Source organism: Equus caballus, chromosome 24 (genome assembly GCF_041296265.1).
Source record: "Equus caballus isolate H_3958 breed thoroughbred chromosome 24, TB-T2T, whole genome shotgun sequence".
Taxonomy (NCBI): domain Eukaryota; kingdom Metazoa; phylum Chordata; class Mammalia; order Perissodactyla; family Equidae; genus Equus; species Equus caballus.
The window spans coordinates 27937555-27960627 of NC_091707.1; the positions used below are offsets into that span (position 1 = coordinate 27937555).

At 52.5% G+C, this 23073-nt stretch overlaps 1 protein-coding gene across 8 annotated transcripts in view; it reads right to left on the reverse strand.

Moving 5' to 3' along the window:
- ACTN1 (actinin alpha 1) overlaps positions 1-23073 on the reverse strand; it is a 95786-nt gene that overhangs the window by 37107 nt on the left and 35606 nt on the right. For all 8 annotated transcript variants that reach the window (XM_023627980.2, XM_023627981.2, XM_023627983.2 and 5 more), the window contains exons 2-3: positions 8573-8687; positions 3708-3827 (exon numbers count right to left, since the gene is read on the reverse strand). In XM_023627980.2, the coding sequence (XP_023483748.1) occupies positions 3708-3827; positions 8573-8687 (235 nt within the window). The remainder of the gene's footprint in view (positions 1-3707; positions 3828-8572; positions 8688-23073) is intronic.

Sequence of the window (23073 nt, forward strand, 5' to 3'; positions counted from 1 at the left end):
CCTCTTCCCAGGCATCTCTAGATTTGGAGCAGGGACGCCCCATCTCACAGGCAGCTTAGGTCAGGAGGCCGCCGGGAATGCTGGGTCCAAAAGGAGGGTCCCAAGGCCACAACTGGACCCCGTGGGAAAAACCATGACAGATTATCAGTGTCTGCCACGGGTGTGGGAAGAAGTCAGGCATGTTTCTGTCATTCCTACGGCTACGAAGCCATTCGCATCCTGCACTTACTCGGCGCCTGCCTCTCCCTTCCCCCGACACTGCCCCCCTAGAAATGCAGTCACCTGAGCAGTATTCAGACAGTAGAATGAATGATGCTGGAGAAATTCCACTTGACAGAAACTGGACCCCAGAGGGTCACCACCTCCCAGACCACTGCTGTAGCTACTGTACCCCCACCCCAATCCTGAGGATAGATGCTAAATCATCGAGACCACCCCCAGGCTCTGGGCACCCAAAGACATCAAGATTCCCCCCCAAAGATCTTAAAATAAAAATCTTTCCCAGGTCCTCTCCCCTTGTCAAGTCCCAAGTCCATGAAGCCCAGACATTCCAGAATCAAGCATCGTACAAGAAATCCTAACCCCTCCCCGAGGGATGGCAGTTTCCCGCCTCCAGCTTCCATCTGAACATCTTTGGGGACAGGGAACGTACGCCCTTCCTGGAGCACCCACTCCATTCCCTAAGGTTCCACACGTTACCCACACTCAGCCTGCCCACAGGTGCTCCCTTCCAGGCCTGCTCTACCCTTCAAGGTCAACCAGAGTCTGGTCCTTGCACCACGTGACAATCCTTCAAGGTCTGGCATCTTTCACCCCGGCTGGGCCTGGTCCCCACGGCAGACGAGCCCACGAAGCTCCTCAGTCAGGACAAGCGGCAACATCTGCCCCCAGCCCCACCCCCAGGAGAGCTCGTTCCCTGACCCACCCCACTGCCTTTGATTTTATGGTCTACAGCAGTAAACTGCACTTCAATCAAATAAACCAAACCCATTTGGGGCCTCATCCAGTTTCCTGGCTTGGCAGAGTGGCCACCCCAGCATGATCTTGGTGCTCAGCTTGAAAAGGGAGAGAGGATTTCAAAGTAGGAAGCCTCAGCCTAAAGCACTGGCTCCCTAGGGTAATGAAATTCTTTAGGAAAGTTAGGAATATCTCATTTTAAAGGACTGTCTTAACAATCTTTGGAGAAGCGAGGCCTGTGTCAAAGGAACTGGAAGACCGTGCGTGGCCAGCTAGGTGAAGTGGCTCGTGGAAGACTCAAGGTGCTGGTTAGAGTTTAGACCAGTGCTCTTTGCTCCCTGCCCCTCTGCTGAGACAAGCACAGCCGACTTCACCTGCCACTTCAAAGCAGAGGAGAATCAGACGTGAAGTTCTGCCCTCGGCCCCGCGGGGGAAGCAGCAATGCCCAGGGGTGATGGGAAGAGGTGTAGACCTCAGCTCTGGAGCCCGAACACCTGGGGTTTAATCCTGGCTCTGTCACGTGGGAGCAGTCTGGCCCAGAGCCTGTGCTCGACCACACCACATGCCTCCACCCCAGCAACTCTTCTGAGCCTCAGTTTCCTTGATTGTAAAACGTGACCAGTGATGCCCATCCTGCAGGCCTGCTCACAGGTGGAAGGGGATAATCCGTGTAAAGCATCCTGTCTAGCCAGGCACAGATCTGAAGCTCAGTAAGTGCTGTCACGCCCACCTTCTCCTTCCCTCCTCTCCTTTGCTATTCAGATTCTTCAAAAAAAATATTTTTTAGGTACTTGTTAAATTTTCCTTTCTAAAAATCTGGATTTCTGGCTTCTTTGGAAAAACTGGAAGATCTAGCAATGCTGGATCTGTACACCCACACAGCCACAATTGGTTAGACGACATGGCAGCTGCCCTGCTTAGTAGGACATGCTCTTCCCAGTTCTCCACAGTCCCCACCCATCCCTACTGCTCACCACTGGCCCACCTCATACAGCCTTTACTTCCCTGCCCCAGTGGGCATCTGAGTTTGCAGCAGACCACCTGAGTGGCAATTTCTTTGGCTTCCCACCCCTGCTTAGTTGAAACTTTTTCTGCCAAGTCTTTACTCCTGCCTAATAGAACAAATTATTCTTTCCTTCTTATTAAAAGACAGAGAATATTTTCCCACTCACAAAGCAAAGTACCCTGCTATGTGCAAGTCCTTCAAACACTTACTGGGCACCTATGGTGTGCATCACACTGCTAGGAGCTGGGGCCACAAGGATGCAGAAGATGAGGTCTCTGCCTCACAGCTAAGGGGATGCTGGGACACATAAGGCACTGCCCATGACCACCTTGAGCACCAGCCTGAGTTTCCAATAAGGCAGGGGTTCAGCAAACTCTCTCTGTAATGGGCCTGATAGGAAATATTTTCAGCTTTACAGGCCATACGGCCTCTGTCTCACCTACTCAACTCTGTCTGCAACGAGAAAGCAGGGACAGAGAATATGTAAACAAATGGTGTGGCTGAGTTCCAATATTTACAAAAACCTGTGTTGGCCAGATTGGACCCCATGGACTGCAATTCGCCGACCCCTGTGCTAAAGTTTCTCAGTTTGATACAGAGACATAAAATCCCTCAATTTCTAGAGAAAAGGTGGGGAGGGGGCACTTCCAGAGAAGAGATCTGCTCCTAGGGGTTTACTGGAGCAAGACTCCCACCCTCTTCAAGGAAAGGCCACTCCCTCGGGGCATCTTGCTGGTGTCATGCAGACGTGGATCTGAGTTCTGGCTTTGCCACTTACTGGTGATGGGACCTTGAGCAAGTGACTTGATCTCATTAGGCATCTGTATTCTGTGTAAAATGGGCATAATAATTAGAGCCACCTCCTAGGGCTGTTTTAAGGATTAAAGGAGATCAATGGTGCAAAGGGCTTCAGCACAGGACCTGCCAGAGCACGAGCTCAATAATCACAGCCACTGTTACACCGTGAACAAATGGATGGATGGATGGATGGAGACTATGCTCCTCAGCTTTAGGCCTCTGGCACCACACAGCAGGTGCCCAATAAATACTTGCTGAATCTATGGGACACAGTACTGACGGGCCCTGTTCACAGTATTCTATTCCAGTCACCTCGACCCTCCCTAAACCCTTCAGATCCAGCACAGTGCACACAGGAAATCGGGCTGCCTCCTTTTAACCAGTAAAGAACATGCTAATAACGGTTTAAATGGAGCTTTAAAAAATTTTTTTACGTGAAGAAAAAAGAGTCAAGGAGCTACTCTGCAGGGAAATGGTATTAAGAATGTTCCAAACGGCTTCTGGACATTGGTCTTCCCGGCGCTCCGTGGAGCTCAGGGCAGCCTCCCCCCACCGACCTGGCCGGCCTCAGCACGCTCTGCCCAGACCACAGACTTCTCCGCTTCAGGCAGCACAGCGCAGCCGGGCCTGCGGAGGACGGAGGCAGCATTCCACACACGCAGGATCCCACAGTGCTAGGATTTGGCTGAGGGGGTGCTTGTGCAGACCAGGGAGTGGGCTCCTGGTTTTCCAGGGGTGGGGCTGGGGTTGGGGGATGATAGTGGATGGAAAGTGGCTGTTGTGACATGAAGAATCCACAAGCCGATCAGATGGAGGTGCTGGGAGCCCCACCTCCAAAGGCCCCCAGGGATGTGCAGGCCCAGGAGTCAGGGTAGAAAAGGTCCCGGGAACCAGGAGAGCAGAAAATCAGGCTCCGCGGGGCAGCCAGGGGGCAGGCCATACTCACCCTCGGCTCCAATGGACACCAGTTTGACCCCCTTGCTGGCTATGAAATCCAGGGCCTTGTTGACGTTGGAGATCTTGTGCACCCTCATCTTGCCTCTCTCCGGCTTGGCCAAGCGTTCACCTGAATGTGGACCGAGAGGGAGGGGGAGACGTTCTTACCCAGCAGCCAGGGCTGCTCCCGCAACACCCTCATCAAGGGCACACCTCAGAGAGACACGCGCATGCCATCTGGGTGCAGGCAAATGCCACCCAGGGAGGGAACGAGAGGGTCTACCCTGCCTCTTCTTGGTTCCACTTCTCAGATCTAAACTGCTTGCATCCACTCAACAAGTCTGTCTCAAGCCCCTATAATGTGTCACGGACTTGGCTGGCTACTTGGAATATGAGGATGAACAAAACAGTTTCCTGTCGTCATGTCCTTATGTTCCAGGAAGAGAGACAGGCCAATAGAGAAACACAGATAAATGCACACAAATACACAAATACCAAGGAGGGGAAATGCTTAAAAAGAGGATGCAGGGGCCAGCCCGGTGGCGCAGCAGTAAAGTTTGCACGTTCCACTTCTCGGCGGCCTGGGGTTCGCTGGTTCAGATCCCAGGTCCGGATATGGCACCACTTGGCAAAAGCCATGCTGTGGTAGGCATCCCACATATAAAGTAGAGGAAGATGGGCATGGATGCTAGCTCAGGGCCAGGCTTCCTCAGTAAAAAAGAGGACTGGCAGTAGTTAGTTCAGGGCTAATCTTCCTCAAAAAGAAAAAAAGAAGATGCAGAGGAGGGGGATGAAGGAGCTGCAGAATGGTTGGGGGAAGGTCTGAGTGGGAGGACAGCCGGGCCTAGAATGCAGGGACAGGTGATCAAGACAGAAGGAACAGCACATGCAAAGGCCCTGAACTCCGAGTTCTAGTCTCAATTGTTAGGGCCTGGGAGGGAGTGTGGGTCAGCCTAGAGTATTTTGAAAAAGCTCCCCGGGTGTTTAAATGGAAGTGCCCGCAGACTCCCTCTCTCATTTGGTAACTGCTGTTCTTGTCCCGTTACTGCCTCTCAGGGGCACCCACAGCCCAGCTCCAAGTCAACGCCCCACCTCCAGCTTCCAAGTGGGAGCTTCTGCTGCTCAGGTGTCAGGGTCAGAAGCTGCAGGGAAATGGGGTGGAGGAGCTGGTTCTCCAAACACTCCATTAAGAGCACTTTTATCCCAGAGCAGAGGCATCCAGGGACCTCCTGAAACTATTCGAAAAATTTATATGTGCAAAACACGTGCCCAGGCCTGGGGATGGGGCACATGGCTTTCATATCTCAAAGAGGTCAGGGAGGGGCTGGCCCTGTGGCTGAGTGGTTAAGTTCACGCGCTCCGCTGCAGGAGGCCCAGTGTTTCGTTGGTTCGAATCCTGGGCACGGACACGGCACTGCTCATCAAACCACGCTGAGGCAGCGTCCCACATGCCACAACTAGAAAGACCCACAACGAAGAATATACAACTATGTACTGGGGGGCTTTGGGGAGAAAAAGGAAAAAATAAAATCTTTAAAAAAAAAAAAAGAGGTCAGGGACCCCAAAAGGCTGAAAACCACCATCCTAGCGCCTGAAACTCAGGACCCTTGCACCTGCCGTGGTCTCCAGACCAGACCAGCTGCACACTCCCCTCTCCGGCCCATCAAGCACATCAACAGTCTGGCTGAGAGAGCTCACGTGGCTGGGCAGCCGTGATGTCAGAGCAGCACTTCCTCAGGGAACCTCCCAAGCCCCCAGGGCCCCCCAGCCTCTATAAGAGAACAGACTTTCTGCTGCAGATGTGATTAGGCTGGCAGCTCCCAGGCAAGCACCGCTGGGTGTTTATTATCGAATCAAGACTCTCTCCCCTTGCGGCTCTCCCAAGGCTGTGGTCCCTGGCCAGCCTCCCTAGCAAGGTACGCCACCGTCCTCCTGGGCAGATGAGATGCCACAGGGGCTTCCTCCCATAGGATGAAGGGAGGCAATGCCACATCCCCCCTGGAAGGCTGCTCCTGCTAAAGCCCCAGCCCTTGGATCCTGCTAAGGGTCCTGAGCTCCCCAGCCAGCCCAGCAGCTGTGCACGCCGGCTGGAATGGGACTTCTCCGGAGGGCAGTGGAGGCCGCAAGGCCAGTGGTTCTCAAACTTCAGTCAGCATGAAACCGCCTGGAGAACCTGCTAACTGCAGGTGTCCAGCCCCGCTCCCTGCCTCCTCTTTTCTGACTTAGGTCTCAGGGGGTCTGGAAACCCGCGTGTTGACAAGCAGTCCTGCTGATGGTGGAGTGGTGGTCCAGGACCACACTTCGAGGACCTCTGCAGGCAGCATATCCCTCCGTCCTCTGTCATCCTACCCATCTCCAGAGACACTCAAGGAGGAAGCATCAGCGTCTCGGTGACTCCATCTCCCCTAGTCCCGAGAAAGACACAAGCCCGCCTCACATGCACACAGGTCCCCTTGGGCAGAGGCCGGTCTGTTCTGTTGGAATGCACCGGTGGCCATGCAGAAATGCCCAGCCCTGGTCACTCTAAGATTTGCTGAGCGTCACCTACATGCCAAGTACAATTCTAAGCACTTGGGAGACAGAGATGAGACCATCCTTGGCCCAAGGAGCTCCGCGTGGAGCAGGGAGGAAAACAAGTGAGCCAAAATGATGATACCATGTGGTAAATGACACAAGGGAGGAATTAATGGGGCGTTATCAGAGCCCAGCCACTCAAATGGGCAGGTGGCCAGGGAAGCCCTCCTGGAGGAAACCCAGAGCCGAGCTTTAAAAGATGAAAGAGAATAACACCCAAAGAAGTGAAAGCAGGGACTCGAACAGGTGCCCGCACACACATGCTCACAGCAGCGCTACTCACAACACCCAAAGGTGGAAACAACCCACGTGCTAACTCACAGATGAACAGATAAGGAAAATGTGGCACATGTATCCAATGGAATAGTCAGCCTTAAAAAGGAAGGAAATTCTGACACATGCTACAACATGGATGAGCCTTCAAGACATTAGGCTGAGTGAAATAAGCCAGACACAAAAAGACACATACTGCATGATTCCACTTATATGAGGCACCCAGTGTGGTCAAATTCACAGAGACAGAAAGTAGAACAGTGGTTGCCAGGGGCTGGGGTGGGATGGGGAGTTAGTGTTTAATACGTACAGAGATTTGGAGCGGGAGGATGACGAAAAAGTCTGGAGGTGGATGGTGGTGATGGCTGCACAACAAAGTGAATGTATTTAATGTCTGTGCACACTTAAAAATGGTCAAAATGGGGCCAGCCCCACTGGCTTAGTGGTTAAGTCTGGCGCGCTCCACTTCAGCAGCCCAGGTTCAGCCCCGGGGCACAGACCTACACCACTGGTCTTTTAGCAGCCATGCTATGGCAGCGGTTCACAAAAAAAAAAAAGAAAAAAAGACAAAGATTGGCAATGGATGTTAGCTCAGGGTGAATCTTCCTTAGCAAAAAAAAAAAGGTCAAAATGGTGAATTTCATATTACATGTATTTTACCACACACACACAGATTTCACCTGCACTTTGAAATATTAAAAGGTATTGGGGGTGGGGAGAGGCAGTTAGAGCTGGTGCAAAAGCACAGAAAGCAGAGAGCACGCCATCTGAGGAGGACGGCAAATCTCCCAGGGTGGCACAGGGTCTGAGGCCTGCTACCTTTTTGGGAAGAGTTAGCTGAAAACAAAGCAGGTGCCAGCTCACAAAGGCTCCTGCAAGCGATGCTAAGGAATGTGGGCTGGGCTCAGAGCCCTGGGAGGCACTCAAGGGTGTCAAGCAGGCAACAGCATGACCATATTTGGGCCGTCGGATGGACGCACTGGCTGCGGTGTGGATGACGGGGCTGCGGTGGGAGGGGAGGAGCTGGGAGGGGGTCAAGGCCTCTGTGGTATCATGTAGGTGAGAGCTGACGCAGGCCCACACTGACACCATGGCAGCGGAGATTAAAAGACAGATAATAGAAGAAAGAAAGAAAATGAACAGAACTTGAATGCCAAGTTGGAAAGAAGAGCAAAGGAAAAGCTGTCTGTGATTCCTAGATTAGGTTCAGGAGAACAAGATGAAGACTGCAGGAGGAAAAAGAGGTTTGCTGAGACCAGGAGTGGTAAGTACAGTCTTGGACATGCTGAGTGGGCCCTGAGGGACATCTGGGTGGAGACGCCCAGTGTGGTCCAGCATTCGAGAGGGGCCTGGAGGGAGAAGGCCGGACTGAGAGCAGGTCTAGGACTCACGGGTGTCAAGATGGAAGGTAAAGTGAAGAGAGTAGCTAAGTTGTCAGTGTATCAACCAAGGCTAGAAACTTGAGGACCGCCAACCTTTAGGGGACGGTGAAGGAAAGATATTCATAAGAAAGCTGAGATACGCGTTCAAGGCGAGCTGTCCCCCCAGATATCTGGGCATCTGAATTTCAAGTTGGGCCTCACATGAGGGTCTGGGATCCTGTAGGTATGTGTAGATAGGTAGTAGTGGGGCCAAGGTTTGGTGATAGCCATGGTTGCATTCTTGACCACAGAATCCTAGCATTTTGGAAGGGCAGGACCTCGGAGACTATCCTCCAAACTCCCTCTTTTTGCAAATGAGGATGCTGAGGCAGAAAGAAAGTGACTTGTCCAGGGAAATATGGACGGTCAGCAGCAGAGCCAGGACCAAGACCCAGTCTTCTAGTCTGAATTCACACATGTCACTCCCAACTTCTTTCAAGAGACCGAAAGTGAGCCATGACCAAAGGCAGGGCGGAGCACAGGTGTCAGGGCAGCAGTCCCCAAGTGGCAGAACCCAGTGGGCAGCACCTTCTTCTGGGCCAGGGTGGCCCTGCCCACCTGGCATCACCTTTGCCCTGGCACTCTCAAGGCCAGTGGTCCACCTCACCTGAGATGACCTCCAGCAGCAGCATGAGCTTCAGGCCATCCCGGAAGTCCTCCTCAATGTTCTCGATCTGTGTCCCCGCTTTACGGAGGTGGGAGTTGCACCACGCCGTAAATGTCTGGGCAAAGGAAAGAAGAGCAAGCCGTCAAACTCTCCACAGGTCACGTGGTCTCCGAGGCCCTCACAGGGGCCCCAGTGGGTCCCCAGAACCCGCCTGCCTCGTGCCATCTTTCCGGTTGTTTTGTATAAGGTACTGGGCAGGCTGGCATTGTCATCCTCGTTGGGCACAACGTCTAACAGAGCCAGGGAGGGTGGGAAGTCTGCTCAGTGGAGCCCATAAAACCTGTTGGCATGGCTGTTCACACCGTCTCCTTCACCTCATCAACCAAGCAGTGAACTCTCGCAGGGCAGCCGCTAAGGAGACACTCAGCAGGGCCAGCGGCATGGGTGGGCACCAGAGGGATGGACAACGTGGCACCCTCCTTGGACGCCTCCCCTCCCAACTGTCTTCCAAAAACATCATCCCCAGCCACACTTCCAAGTGCCGCCATTCCATTCTTAGCAATTTACCTCTTAGAGTATAAGGTTTAGTTTCAACCTTCACAGCTATAAGGCAGAGCACCCCAGAGGTAACACGTTAAGCTTCATTAACACCTTAGGGTAAATTAGTTTATTAAATCCTTGTCCACTCACAGCAGCTAGCTAAGGGGATTAATCAGTTTTGTTGGGGACAGAGTACAGAGGCACGGTGTCAGGATAAGGGGAGAGAAAGGTAGGCACCCCAATGTGTATATGTGTGTGTATTTGGGGTGGGAGGCGGAAGCACTTTAAGCTGCAAAAGTATGAGCAAGAATTCAAGAAAGGGAATTAAGAAGAGGAACTGAAAGGCCATCAACATTGTAACATTCTAGTCTGTAGGGAGAAGAGCAACATTGAAGCTGCGTCTAATGATCATCACACAGACCACCCACCAAGCTGCCCTGTGCCAACAGAACCCCCTAGTGGCTCAAACACAGAACAGGGTGACTCAACAAATGAGAAACGAGACTCGTGACCCCCTCTGCCACTTCCTCTTGCCCTGGGGAACTCCAAAGTCAAGTGGCAATGAATGGGCAGGGGAGGGAAGAACACCACGCCAGTGACGACTGGGGAAAAGAAACAGCTGTTCAGGTTTATAAGCAAGAGTTAAAGAGCCTGTGAGCAAGCAGAAGGGGAGATAGCAGTCCACACAGGTGGGGAGGAGGGGAGCATTGTGACACCCCCCAACTTTGGGCCTCATCTGTAACTCACGTTTCACTAGAACTCGTCAACACAGGATACTTCTCTCTCCCTACAAATACATCTCCACTCCATAAGCCAGTCACTCCCATGATAGAGAAGAGGGGTGTGTGTCCTGTCCCAAAGCGTTGGGAAGACAGGCACATAGATTGAGGGTGGGCAGGGGACATATACTGATTCCTCAGCCTGGATATCCTCTACGTCATGCGTAGCTAACACACTCATCTTTCAAGATCGAGCTAAGATATCACCTCCTCCCGGAAGCCTTCCTAACAGCCACCCACCACATGTGGGTTGGGGGCATACAGCCCACAGCACCCCACACCCACTCCATCAATGCCTGTATCCCGCTGCATGGCCCTTGCCAGCTCCACACCTGGATTCAACAGTCACCTTAGAGTCCCAGGGCACAGAGTCAGGGACACAGCAGTGAACAGAACAGCAAAAATCCCTGCCCTGTGCAGCAGACATTCTAGCGGCTGTAAAAATCGCACAACTGGGTGAAGGAGGAAGGAATCGATGCGGGGTGGGGGGGGGGCAAGGGCCACGTCCTGGAAGATCCAGCTGCCCCCATGGGTGATACTGAATGGCATCAGGGCGGGGGGATGGGCCAAACAGCACCCTCAGGGACCCTGCAGAAGAAGACAGCTCAGAGAAAGGGGATGCCGCAGGACAGGCCAGAGTGCTCACCGGGCGCCCTCCCTCCGCTGCTGACACTGCAAACCCGCCACAGAGGCGAGGGGACTTAGTTTTCATTCTCAAGCTGTTATAACTTTTTTATTGTCGTAAAAAATTATTAAAAAATTTTTAAGTCTTTAAAAGCAATGCAACTTATTTTGTTTCCATATTCTCTCCCAGCTGTCATCTGTCTACACGTGCACGTCTGCCGGTTGTCATTGTGCTGTACCTCCACATCTGGGGGCGGGGCTTTTCATGTCCCCCCATCTTGTGTTTCCACAGCCCCTTGCTCTCCTCGCCCCTTCCACGCTCAGCCTCTGCTGGGGTGTCCCACTGACCTGAGGGGAACTGGACCGCCACAGCAGCTCAAAGGGATAGCTTCAGGTCCAGCGTGGCTTGGGTGTGGCGGGACTACCAGCACGCCCACAGATAGGGGGGCTGTGAAACCTCACTGTTTACCATCCAGTCTCTGGGGGCTGGGGTGAGGGGAAGGAGGAAGAGGCTGCTTTTGTAGAAAGATACTGCTTTTGCAAGAGGAAAAGTGCTGTTGAAAGCAGCCAGCCGCATTTCCTGGGGAAGCCGGACTCAGAGCTGCGGGAGACAGACACACACCTATGGCTGCTAGGGCCTCCCACACAAAGCCCTGGTTCTCAGGCCTCCAGGACTGCGCTTTGGGAAAACCCCCAGGCCCCCAGCCCCGGCCCCGACAGATGACTGCCTCGAAGGGGCCTCTGGGCACCTCCCAAACAGGAAAGTTCTGCCAACAAAGAGCACCCATCTCAGAGCTCAGCCTAAGGAGGGGATGGTGGGGTGACCCGGTGAAGAAGAGCACACACTCTGCAGGGCCCAGAGCTGCACTTGATGCTCAGATCCACTATTACCAGCTGTGTGACCTTCACAGTAACCTCCCTAAACCTCAGTCCCCTCAGCAGTAAAATGGGGAGGGTGACAGCACTTTAGAAAAGTCAGGAGGATCACCTAGAAAATATTTATCAAGTACCTGCCACTTAGAAACTGCTCAGAAGAAACACTGGCTCCCCTGACAGCTTCCCATGGACAGGCCTCGGAGAACGCGCCCCCCTGGGCTCCCACACCATGGCCGCCTCCCTGCCTCCAGCTACCAAACTCTGTCCCGGGCGCCACCCCTGCAAGGCTGCCCTGAGTTTCCAGATGATACCCTGCATGTCTGAGGACTCTCTTTTTGAACATGCGCTGATGTGTGACAGGAGAGGGGAGAAATTGTGGTGTGGGGGGCAGAAAGCCTGCAATTTTTGACAGTGGCCTTGTGGATGCCCAGCAGAGGACGCTGATGGGGCACAAAGAGGGGAGAGCGCTGTGTCACCAACGTGGGCCTCCACGCATGCAGCACAGCCGTATTCTCTCCTCCGGCACAGGGCAGGCCTTGGTCTTGAAGCTCAAGCTCCCACGTTATGGCAGACAGCGGCACCTGCACCCTTTAGTGCTCCAGGGGTCCAGCAGGGAGGAAAAGCCAACAGCCACAAGTGATGTCCACGGCTAGAGACCCATGGCCCCATGGCCTCCAGCATGGACTACCCCAGCAGGTTCATGGTCCAGCCTCATTCAAATAAAGGGCAAGGGACCATTTTATTGCCTCAGTCCAAACCCTCCAACCTTCTTGCTCCAAGGGCCCCATCACTGGGTCCTTGCTCTGACTCAGCCTGACTAAGGAGACAGGAGGAGTCGACAGGCCTTGAGGGGACCCACTCTGTTGCAGAAATGGGCTCAGGATGCCAAGAGGTCTCAGGAGAAGTGCTTGGGACAGCATCCTGGGAAGTGTTCACAGAGCTGCCATGAGGGCTGGTCCCCTTCTCACGTCACCCACCGCCAGCCCTGCTGTACAGCCTCTGAGGGCCCTGGATGGAGGTGGAGGGACTGGCAGAGAACTGGACCCCTGCTCCACCCCTCACTGACCTTGAGGCCACCGACCCACGTCTAATCTGGCATAAAGGGGACTTCAGGAGACGAAGAGTGTCATTGTCCTGTACTGCAGTTCAGGGATGCAAATGGGCCAGGCCTGACCAGGCTCCAATGGAGAGTGGCCGGGGCACACTTGAGCCGGGCCAAGGTCCATGGAGTTGATGGAGGAAGACATCTTTCTCTGCCTTCTCTATGGGTCTCACAGGCTTGCTTTCACCCAGAATCCTCTATATCTTTCCATGACGTCTTTAACAAGTATCATGCCCATATATTTCCTTTAGAAGGTGTTGAGAAGGCAAATGGCTTTTGAGAACATGCTCTCCCTACTCCTCAGCTCAGATGCACTGGAATATGACTTGAGCCACACAGGCCTCTTTGAGTCTCTGTTTTCACATCTGTAAAAAGGGGACAACAGCATCTACCAGGCAGGACTGCAATGAAGATTAAATAATATAGTCTATTTCACCACAACAAAAAAATTAGAAAAAAGATAATATTAACATATTGTTAACATTAATGATGATATAATATTAACATGCGTTTGAAATATAGTAGGTGTGCAAGAGGCAGTCCCTACCACCATCATCATCTGAGTAATCACACTCGGCTGGCAGCGGGGTACAGAGGATCACCCCAGAAGCATGAGGCGGGGGCTGAGCTTCCGAGGTCAAGTGGCATTCACAGTCTTGATCTCGGTGGGAGCAGGGAGTGGGAAAACACGAGATGCTGAAGCACAGGAAGGTCACGGGACTTGCTCGGGATCACTCCACAGAGCGAGCATCCAAGACACTGGGAGGGGTCGCTCTAAAGAAGACACTGCAGGCCCGGGTCCATCCACTTCTGGCCAGGGGGTAACCTTGGGCAAGTGACCCAATGTGGCTCTGCGTCAAAGCACTCATCTGTAACACGGGGGTAATAATAGCAGGGTGTTGGTCGGGAGAGTCAAGGAGACAATCCACTAAAAACACTGAACAGAGGGCCTGTAACAGAGGGACTGCCCCATAATTACCTATTATTACTATTGCCACAACAGTTCGGGTTATAATCATTACAAGCTCATGCTGTTCAAAATATTTCATCAAAAAAAGTTAGAGCTGGAAAAGACGCTAGACATCACCCAATCAAACACTCAGTTCACAGCTGAGGACACATGGACCAGAGAGGGTGAGTGGCTTTCCTCAGGCCACACAGCTGGGTATGTTCACCTGGCTCCTAGCTCCCAGTCCCACACACTTTCTGCTCCACCAGGACAATGTAGATTTCAGGTGCCAGTACAAATGGGGTGCCGGAAGGGAACCACAGAACGAAAGCCAGGAGTCTAAATGGCCAGACGAGTACGCTGAATCTTCTGTAGTATCACTGAAAATAGGTCATTGTGAAAACACTAGCCTGATGGAAACTGGGTGACTGGCCAGCACTGACACAGAGAATCTGAGTTGACGGAACATCAGTGGAGTTGGCGTGGGACAGGCAGCCCCTCTGGGAGCAGCATGGCAGAAAGAGGTGAGGGGAACAGAGCCCAGGGGCAAGCAGGTGGTTGTCCAGAGGCAGGAGATCACTCTGTATGGTGGGCAGATCAGAAATACGTCTTTGAGGAGAACTGGGAACACAGCGCTTCGCAGGAGAAGAGAAGAGAGAACTCAGACACCCACCTCAAATATGTGAAAGACCCTCCCATGAACAAGCAAATAACTTTGTTGGGTTCAGCCCCAAGCAGAACAAGGCAGGCAGCAATGGAGAGGAACATGAATTCTAGAGCATGGCTGACCTGGATCCGCCCCTGAAAGACCTTGGGCGAGTGACTTCACATCTCCAATCCTCCATCTCCACATCTGTAAAACGGGTCATGATAGAACCTGCCTCAAAGGGTGGCGAGGACCAATGCGGCAACACACGGCAAGCGCTCAGCACATCACCCACACAGAAGGTCAATACACGGCAGCTACTGTTACTAGGATGACAGACAGGAAGCTGCAGGGAAGACTAGAGTTCAACGCAGGAGACAGACCAAAAGCTGGATGTACAGGGCGTTACTGCCAAAGGCATGTGCTTGGCGGGGGTGCTGGGAAAGGATTCAAGCCCCCTCGGGGGCTGAGCTAAGTAAGGTCCCTCATAATTCGGATTCTTCGAGAGCCCAAGGCAGCCCTTGAAGCGATTGGTTTCGAAATGTGTCTAAAGAGCTCAGTTAGACCAAGTCAAACACACATAAACGTCTGAGCAGGTTTCTTAATGTGATCGATATTTTGGTTTGGTTACTTCTTTGTTGAGGGGGGTGCCTGTCCTACGCATCATAGGATGTGTGGCAGCATCCCCCAACCCTCCTCACTAGATGCCAGTAAGTAAATCCCCCAATCTCAAGTCGTGATGACCAAAAATCACCCCTGGTTGAGAGCCTAGTCTAAGAGACAAACACACATGCCAGAAATAACAACAACAACAACAATAATAATAACAACAGCAGCTCACATCTACCAAGCACTTACTCTGTGTAGACCTCTCTGAGAGCTTGACCCCCGTTAACTCATTCAACCTTTACAGCAACACTGAGGCAGGTGCTATGACTCTCCCCATTCTACAGATGAGGAAACGAAGGCACAAAGAGGTTTCACAAATGAGCACAAGGGTGAGTGCAGGAAAAGTAGAACCAGATAGTCTCACCCTCATGTATGCTCCTGAATTTTTCTGGAAACAGCGGCCTTCTTGGCTATCCTTTGTTTTTCCACTCAGGAGAGTAACATGAGTGCAGAGAAGGGGCTGCAAGTGGACAAGCTGGCCGATGGGAACTGCACCTGGGCCCCAGTATCAGTGCGGGGCTGGCGAGGGGACAGGGCATCTTCTCCTTGGCTCTGCGTGGGAGCATGACCCTCGGATGCCACACCTCCAATGAAGAGAAGCCAGAAATTTGGACTTTATGTGAATCCTCTAGTTTTTAAATGCTGGTACAATTTAAAAATAGAACATCCCATAAGCTCCCTCAAAAGATGTTGGCAGGCTAAACCTGAATTAAGACTCAAGGGTCTCTGGTTCCAGAGAGGGAAAACGTAAAACCTTGCTAAGTCTCCTAACAAAAACAGTCACACGCGCAGGAACGCACGGTGTGTTAACACAAGCACTCAGCGGACAGCGCGTCCAGCACCGTTAACACTCCTGACAGACCACAGCCCACATCGGTCACCTGGGAATCCAGAAGCAAAAGCTGAGGGCACATCCTGTGAGGGGTAGGGGGGCTCCCCCTATTTGGACTTGATCAAGGACCGATACCTGTCACCAGGGATGACAATAAGATGTGCCACACACTTATGTATGTACGCACACCGCCATGTTTGTGAATTAAAATAAAGGTACCAATTTCCATTTGTTACATTGGAAAAAATGAAGCTTCTGCTAACTCCCGCTGTAGGGTGGGTCCAATGGCAAAGCCCACAGCAAGGCACAGCGGGCAGGCTGATGTGGCACAAGCCTGGCGGGAGGCAACCCGTCCAGAGGAGCTAAAATGGGCATAAATCTTTCGCCCAATGCTGGGACGCTCTCCTGGGTAAATCACGCTAAATAAAGACCAGCCCATGAGCGTGAAAATGCTCCTGCCAGCATTACTCGAGAGGAAAAAATTAGAAATAGTCCCAAATTATATTAATAGAGTATTAGATAAGTAAATTATGGTTCATCCACTTAATGGAACATTACACGGCCAAAATGATGGGTTCTGAAACTATACATTATTACGGAAAAAGGCTTATATGTAATTAACAAAAAAGCAGGATACAAAATTCTATGAACTGCAGGTTTAAAACTATATGAGCACTCACACAAAGCCGAGAGAACGGCTAGATCAGAACACGTCCATACGCACGCAACGCTTGCGCCCCAGCGATGAGACTGTCCCTGAGCCTTCTGCCTGCCCAGGCGTCTGTAAATGTGCTGGCTGTGAACCATCTACTCCCGCCCTCTCCCTGCGAGCACGCTCCTTTCAACGTGCACTGGCCTCAGTGCACAACCCACACATCCACTCACAGCTGACCTCGCCACAGACGCCTCCATTGACAATGGCACTTTATCTATTGGTCACGCAGCAGAGTAAACAAGATAACCCACCGCAGGCAAATGAGACTGGCTTGGTGGTGGCATTCGGACAGCAGTGGCACCTCACCCAGCCACCAGGCTCATGTGCTGACCACACCCCTCCCAGGCACATCCTCCTGCTCCCCTGGGATCCTGACCCTCCACGCCAGCCACAGTTCACAGCAGGGGAGTTAGTGTTCAGAGGACAGGGGTCAGGAAACCTGGGCCCTGCCCTGGCTCAGCCAGCCATGCTGTGACCTCAGAGAAGTCACCTCAACTCCTTTTGGCTATGTGACCCCAAATGAGTCCCTCATACCCTGCAGGCCAGAGCCCAGCAACTTTTCCCATCATAACTCCACTAATTGAAAGACAACAAAATAGAGCGCCAAGGACAACCTTTTGTTCTTGTGTAGGGTTGATTCTGATTGCTGCTCCTTGTCAAGAGACCAACAGCTTACACAGGGACAGCTTCATCTCAGTGGACTCACAGCGTCACCAGTGTTTCAGTCTCCACACTGCCACTCCTACCCCTCACACCCAGACCCCTGTTAGGAGTTGAAAGGACAATCCTTAGATGCTCTCTGCCACAATATCCCTGGAAGGACATACACGACCTAGAACAGTGGTGCCTCCGGAGGGGAGCTGGGAGGCTCCTGACAGAGCGGGGAGGGACATTTGCTTTTCACAGAATAGCCTTTTATTTCTTTTGGATTTTATACCAGGTAGAGTCACTATCTATTAAAAAAAAGTTATGCAAATATAAGAAAAGTTTATCTGGAAGTGTGTACATTTATCTGTTAAGTCAGACCTCTGGGATGGGATAAAGGGAACTTCCTATTTCTCTGGGATTATGGGGTGAGGGGAGGTCAGTACCTATGAATTACCAGTGGGGAAAAAAACAGTATTTCCAAAATAAAAAAGAACAAGAAAAAGATGAAAAAGAAAAAATTATCCCATCTATTTAAAAGAATTAGTAAGAGAATCACTTAAGATATTATATAGAGAAAGGGTTCTGGAATACTTGGGGTTCTTTTCCCGTCCCCAAAGCCCCAGTAAGTACACAGCAGCTGTATATTCTAGTTGTAGGTCCTTCTCGTAACCACCAGGCCATAAAGGCTGGATCTGAAATACTTTTAAAGTGCCTTATCAGTATAAAATATTATAAAGAAAGTCACAATTAGGGACTGGGACATGAGGATAAACCAGCAATCATGCACACACATCCACCCCAATAGTCAGACAGCAACCCCTGGCCAGGGGGCCTCAGAAAAATGTCAAACAAGCTTCTAAGCCTCTTGAAAATGGTACAGAGCTCCCCCCACAAGCTGGCTTCTCATCAGGTGGTCCCCTCCCTGAAGCAGAGCAACCAGGACCCTGGTCTAAGCTCATCAAGTAAAAAGTCAGCTCACCAGCCCCCCCCACATCCTGCTGGGCAGGCACCCTGCCATGATTGCCAGTCAGAGATGGCCCCTCCTCGGCAGCTGCTGGCGCGGGTGTGCAAACGTTGGGCCAGGGCGCCCTGAGAGGGCGGGGCCGGCACGTGTGCACAGGGCTGAGTTCTCTGCAGCATCTGGTGGTGCAGGGGAGGCCACTAAGGAGCAGCCAGGGAGCCTTCTCTCTCTCTCCGGCCACCCTGGAGTCCCTGTGACCCCCACACATGGCCAGTCTGGCCAGGGCGTGAGCACTGGTTGGTTTGTCTAAGCCAAGAGCTGCCCAGAAGTGATCTCAGACGCCTGGTGTTCTGGTAACATAAACAGGAGTATCTGGTGAACTTATCAAGGGCAGACTGCCAGCCTTTCAAAGGAGGCTGTCAGCTGGTTCACCCACAGATGAAACGCAGAGTCCTCAAGAACATCTCCACCCAGATCTGTTTACTTTCCACCCACCTGAGAGCGGGTGCTGGAAAAGCTGAGAGCCGCCAGGCCGTTTCCTCTGCTCCCTGACAAGCCATGCGAATGCTGGGGTCCCGGGAACAAGAGTGCAGGTGGCCGGGGTCGCCCCAAGGAGCCGGGCTTTGGAACCAGACAGAGCTGGGGCTTCAGTTCCACCTACACCACTCATCAGCTCTGTCTCTTTGGACAGGATTCTCAATCTCAGCCTCAGGGTGCCCATCTGTAGAATGGGGGTAACAAGACCTACGACGGCACAGAATTAGAGGACCATATTAGATCTTATGAAGCTAAAGACAGGCAGTGCTGTGTCCACAGCATATGCTTAAAAAATGTTAATCCAGCTGGCCTTTGTCACTCACTGGCTATGTGACTTTCATTAATGAAGGCCTCAACTCCATCTGACAAGTGAGGATCCATAACATCGCTACTTTGCAGGACTCTTGTCAAGCTGAGGGCAATGAAAGCAAAACAATCAGCAAGATGCCCAGGACAAGGCAGGGGCCCAGTAACGCCCGCTGTCACACTGCCCCCACTTCCCAGTCCCTTTTTATTTAACCAAAGTTAATCATTCACAGAGCTCTACACGGTGGAAAGAGGTCTTGTTATCTAAATTTTCCCACTGCCGAGGAAACCCTGAGACCAGCCTGCCGGACAGGATGAGGAGACTAGAAGGGGAGCACAGCCTGCATGTTTCCTGCTTGATGTCCAACTGCAGCCCATTTCGGGGGAGACAGCACCAGACACCCAGAGGTTCATCAAGGCCAAGGGGCAGGGACCCCTAATGGCTTGTGCTGGAAGGTGGAATGACCTAATGAACATGCCCCAGTTGGAGAGGGCTCCCAGGACCACCATGAGACCGGGCACCCGCTTTCTGCCAAGGCCCCTGGAAGGCAGCTCACTGCATGGGCGGCCCAGCACCTTCCTGCTGGTGCAGACAGAACCTGAAGGCTCCTGAGAGAATCAGAGCCGTTTTAGAAGTCAGGTGACACGTAAACCCAGTGAAGAAAGGAGGGCTGTCCTCTTAGCTCATGTCCAATGAGTCAGCTGCCCCCATCTGCCACCTCCACAGCCTGGCCTCTCCCAGGGACCCTGAGCCGACAGCACCAGGCCAGCCAGCGGCAGGCTCTGTCAACTGTGGCCTTTGTGGCCTCTGTGACCCCGGACCCGCTGAGCCTCAATTTCCATGTCAGTAAAACAAAGACAAAACGAGGGTCTATGCCAGGTGGCTGTTGTGGGGGAGGGTTCTGTGAGCTAAGGCACTGGGCCGGGCCCAGTGTCGGACACAGATTAAGTGCTCACTAGATGTGAGAAAACCAAAACTATCTACAGAGACAGAAATGAGAGTTGTACCCTCACCCGCTCCAGGTACGGAAGTAACGGACTGAGCTGCTCAGCCACTGAACAGCGGCCACTAAGCAAGCTGAGACAAGGATGCCAAGGGGGGATGGCCTGGTCTCATCTCTGGCCCTAGGGAGCAACTGAGCCAGGCCTGAGCTGTGAGCTTTAGATGCCACTGGCCTTGCTGATGCCTCCCCCAGGGAATGGTCACTCTGAAGAGCAGATCATGGCCCAGGTCATTTGCTTAACCATCATAGGCCAGTCAGCTCCCCCTGGGCACACTTCACACCACCCTGCAGCATGGTGGCACCCCGTTCTGGAGGCCAGTGTGAGACCAGCCAGCTCCCCACTGCTGACCCCGAGTTTGGCCCTGCCTGTAACACCTCCCCCACGTCTGGAGTCCAATTCTGCCCTGGCAGGTCTGACAGCACACAGGCCTCGGCGGGCCGCAGCTCACAGGAATGGCCCACACATTCATTCCCCAAAAAAGGAAAAGCCACCCAAAAGTGAGGTCATTTGGTTTTTCTGGCACAGATGCAGAGAGCTATGGACCACTCAATTCTACAAAGAACTTCCCAGATGACAAGGATTTGGCCCAGCCTAGTATTCACAAAACTTGGGGATGTGTGGTCTGGCTGATCGAGCCTAACTTGACTCCTCTGTGTAGTATGAGGTGTGACTCTCAACTTTACAACTTGATGCCTCGAGGGTCTTATCTGCGAAATGGGAATGACCAAATCCAGCCCTCCTGGGGTTTGGGTAAGAATTAAATGGCACAATACTTGACTTAGGGTGGGGGGCTCAAAAAGTAAAATAAAACGCAGTTAGCTCCCTTCCTCTCGCCAGGGTCATTTCTGCTGAGTGTGCTTTGCTGACCGGCAAGGAGGACCTGCCTAGACTCCAAGCCCCCTGTGTGGAAGCCTCTCTCCAGAGGTCAAACCACTTATTACCACAAATTTGCAAGAAAGAAAGAGATACGTCACCGCTTGGACAAAGTTTTCCAAGTCTCTTCTCTGTGCCCCTAAATAACCTCCTGGGCTGGGGCTTCTTTTATGGCCTGTCCACAATCCACTCCTGGTCATCCCAGCCCTCTCAAGGCATCTCCTTTGGCACTGGGAACTCTGACCTCCATGGTGGCCACTGTTACTGGGCTGACAGCTGGAGGCAAGCGGGGCATCAACTCTGTCAACTGCTTACAGGGACCTAGGAGGGGTTCCTGGAGCCCCCAGACCCAACAGGGGCAGACACTGCACCTCTCTGTAGTGGGTGTGAAGGCCCGTAAGAGAAGCCATGGTCCAAAGTCTGTGCTTACACTGACTGGTCCAATGACACATGAGTAGGGCAGAAAAAACAGAATAGCTCAGTGCTTTGTTCTCAAATTTGAACGTGTATCAGAATCGCCTGGAGGGCTTGTTAAAACAGATTTATCCCACCACTATAGTTTCTCATTCAGTAGTTTTGGGCAGTCAGAGAAAGTGCATTTCTAACGAGCATCCAGGTGATGCTGATGCCGCTGGTCCAGAAACCACACTGAGGACCACAGGCTTAGCGGCTAAGAGGATGGGTTTGGGTACAGAAGACCGAGGTTCAAACTAGGTCTGCCATTTACTAACCCCGCGACCTGAGCCAGTTCTTGACCTCTCTGAGCCGCAGTCTCCTCATCTGTTAAATGAGATAATACCTTTCTCACCAGGTTAAGAGGCTTTAATGAGCTAACGTATGCAAAAAGCCTAGCACATATTAAGTAGTTAACAGTGTCTATAGTTCATTATTAAAGGACAAGAAAGAAAAAGGATACTAATATAAAGAAGTGAGACAATAGGAACTACTCAGGGTCCTGGAATCGCCTGTGTAGACTAAGTGGTCACCTGGCACCATCTGGGGGTTACAGAGGTCACCTTGGTGCCTACGGTGTCCCTGTGTCCAGGCCAGCATGCTCCAGCAGGCACCACACCCCAGCTCTCCCCAGTCCTGGACTCCTTCACCCGATCAAGGACACATGATCAATAGGACCTCAGCACCATTCTGGCCCAGACTCCAGGCCACCGCCATGATGCCACCCACCTCCTTCCTGAGGAACCACCACCCAGCAGCCACATGACCTCACACCAAATGCAGGTAGAAACACATCCTTCCATGGGAAAGCTCAAAGCTCCAGGGAACCCAGAGCCCTCAGGATGCCAGAGACCCCCTAGGCAGAAAGCAGGGGTGGGGGCACAAGCTCGGAGCCCAGCCACTCTGGAAGAATCACAAGCCACAAGGAACCACACCAGTGATCTGCCCCCTGGGATGCTGGAGCAGAAACTTCCTAAGGAGCATTAACAGACTCACTCTGTAAACTGCCACTCCCTGGGGAGTGGGATCTCCATGATTCTCCATTATGACAATAATTACCCCATGCCTAAGAGGAAGTTTCTAGTTCCGGGAGCACTGAACGGAGGAAGAGAACAGAGAGGCCTGGCACTTTAATGAGCTCCTCCTCAGTTGCAAATTAAAACAATAACATATCCCTTTACACCTAGTAGACTAATAAACAGTTAGAAAGGTGATTACACCAAATGTCAGCAGGATTGTGGGATCCAGAAGCCCTCATGCCTGGAAGGGTGGACTGTCGGCCATTTTGGAGAGCAATCCAAAGCTGTATTGTGAAATCCAATGTGCTCCCACCCCACCACCCAGGAAATCCCCCTCTCAAAGAAATTCTTGCACAGTGAATACTGGGAGACGTGGGAGAATTTGCGTCATCCCGTTATCTGTGTCAGCAGGGGAGGAGTCGGAGACAATCCGCATGTCCATGGGCGGGGACGGTACGGGAAAAGGTGACAGACCCACAGAAGCCTTGCATGGCCCCACCATGACAGTGGGCCATGAACCGAGAGGCCTAATTAAGTCAAGCCCCTTCACCTGAGATCCAGGAAAATACAGTCTCTTCTCTCAAAATACAAATGCAGATCAGCACATTATAAGGTGGACAGAAGCCCCGAAACTCCTTTATTAAGGAGCCTCAGGCAACCTGTGGACCATGGAAACCACCATCCGACATGGCCCAATGCCATCACCGCCCTCCCAGCCTGTCCTCGGGACCCATCAGCAGTCCGGGGCATTGGCAGCCCAGCACAGCAGGCCTGCTGGCCAGGCAGCCAGGGGATCCGCAGCAGGGAGCGGGAGGCTGAGGAACAGGACTGTGTCTGTGGAAACTTCCCCATTTCCGGAGGGGTGGTAAGTACAGCGACGGGGCAGGACAGGGGGCTTCGTCTGCAGGCAAGCGCATTCACGGCGCGCTCCGTCCCCCAGCACCAGGCTTGTTAACCTTGGAAACTG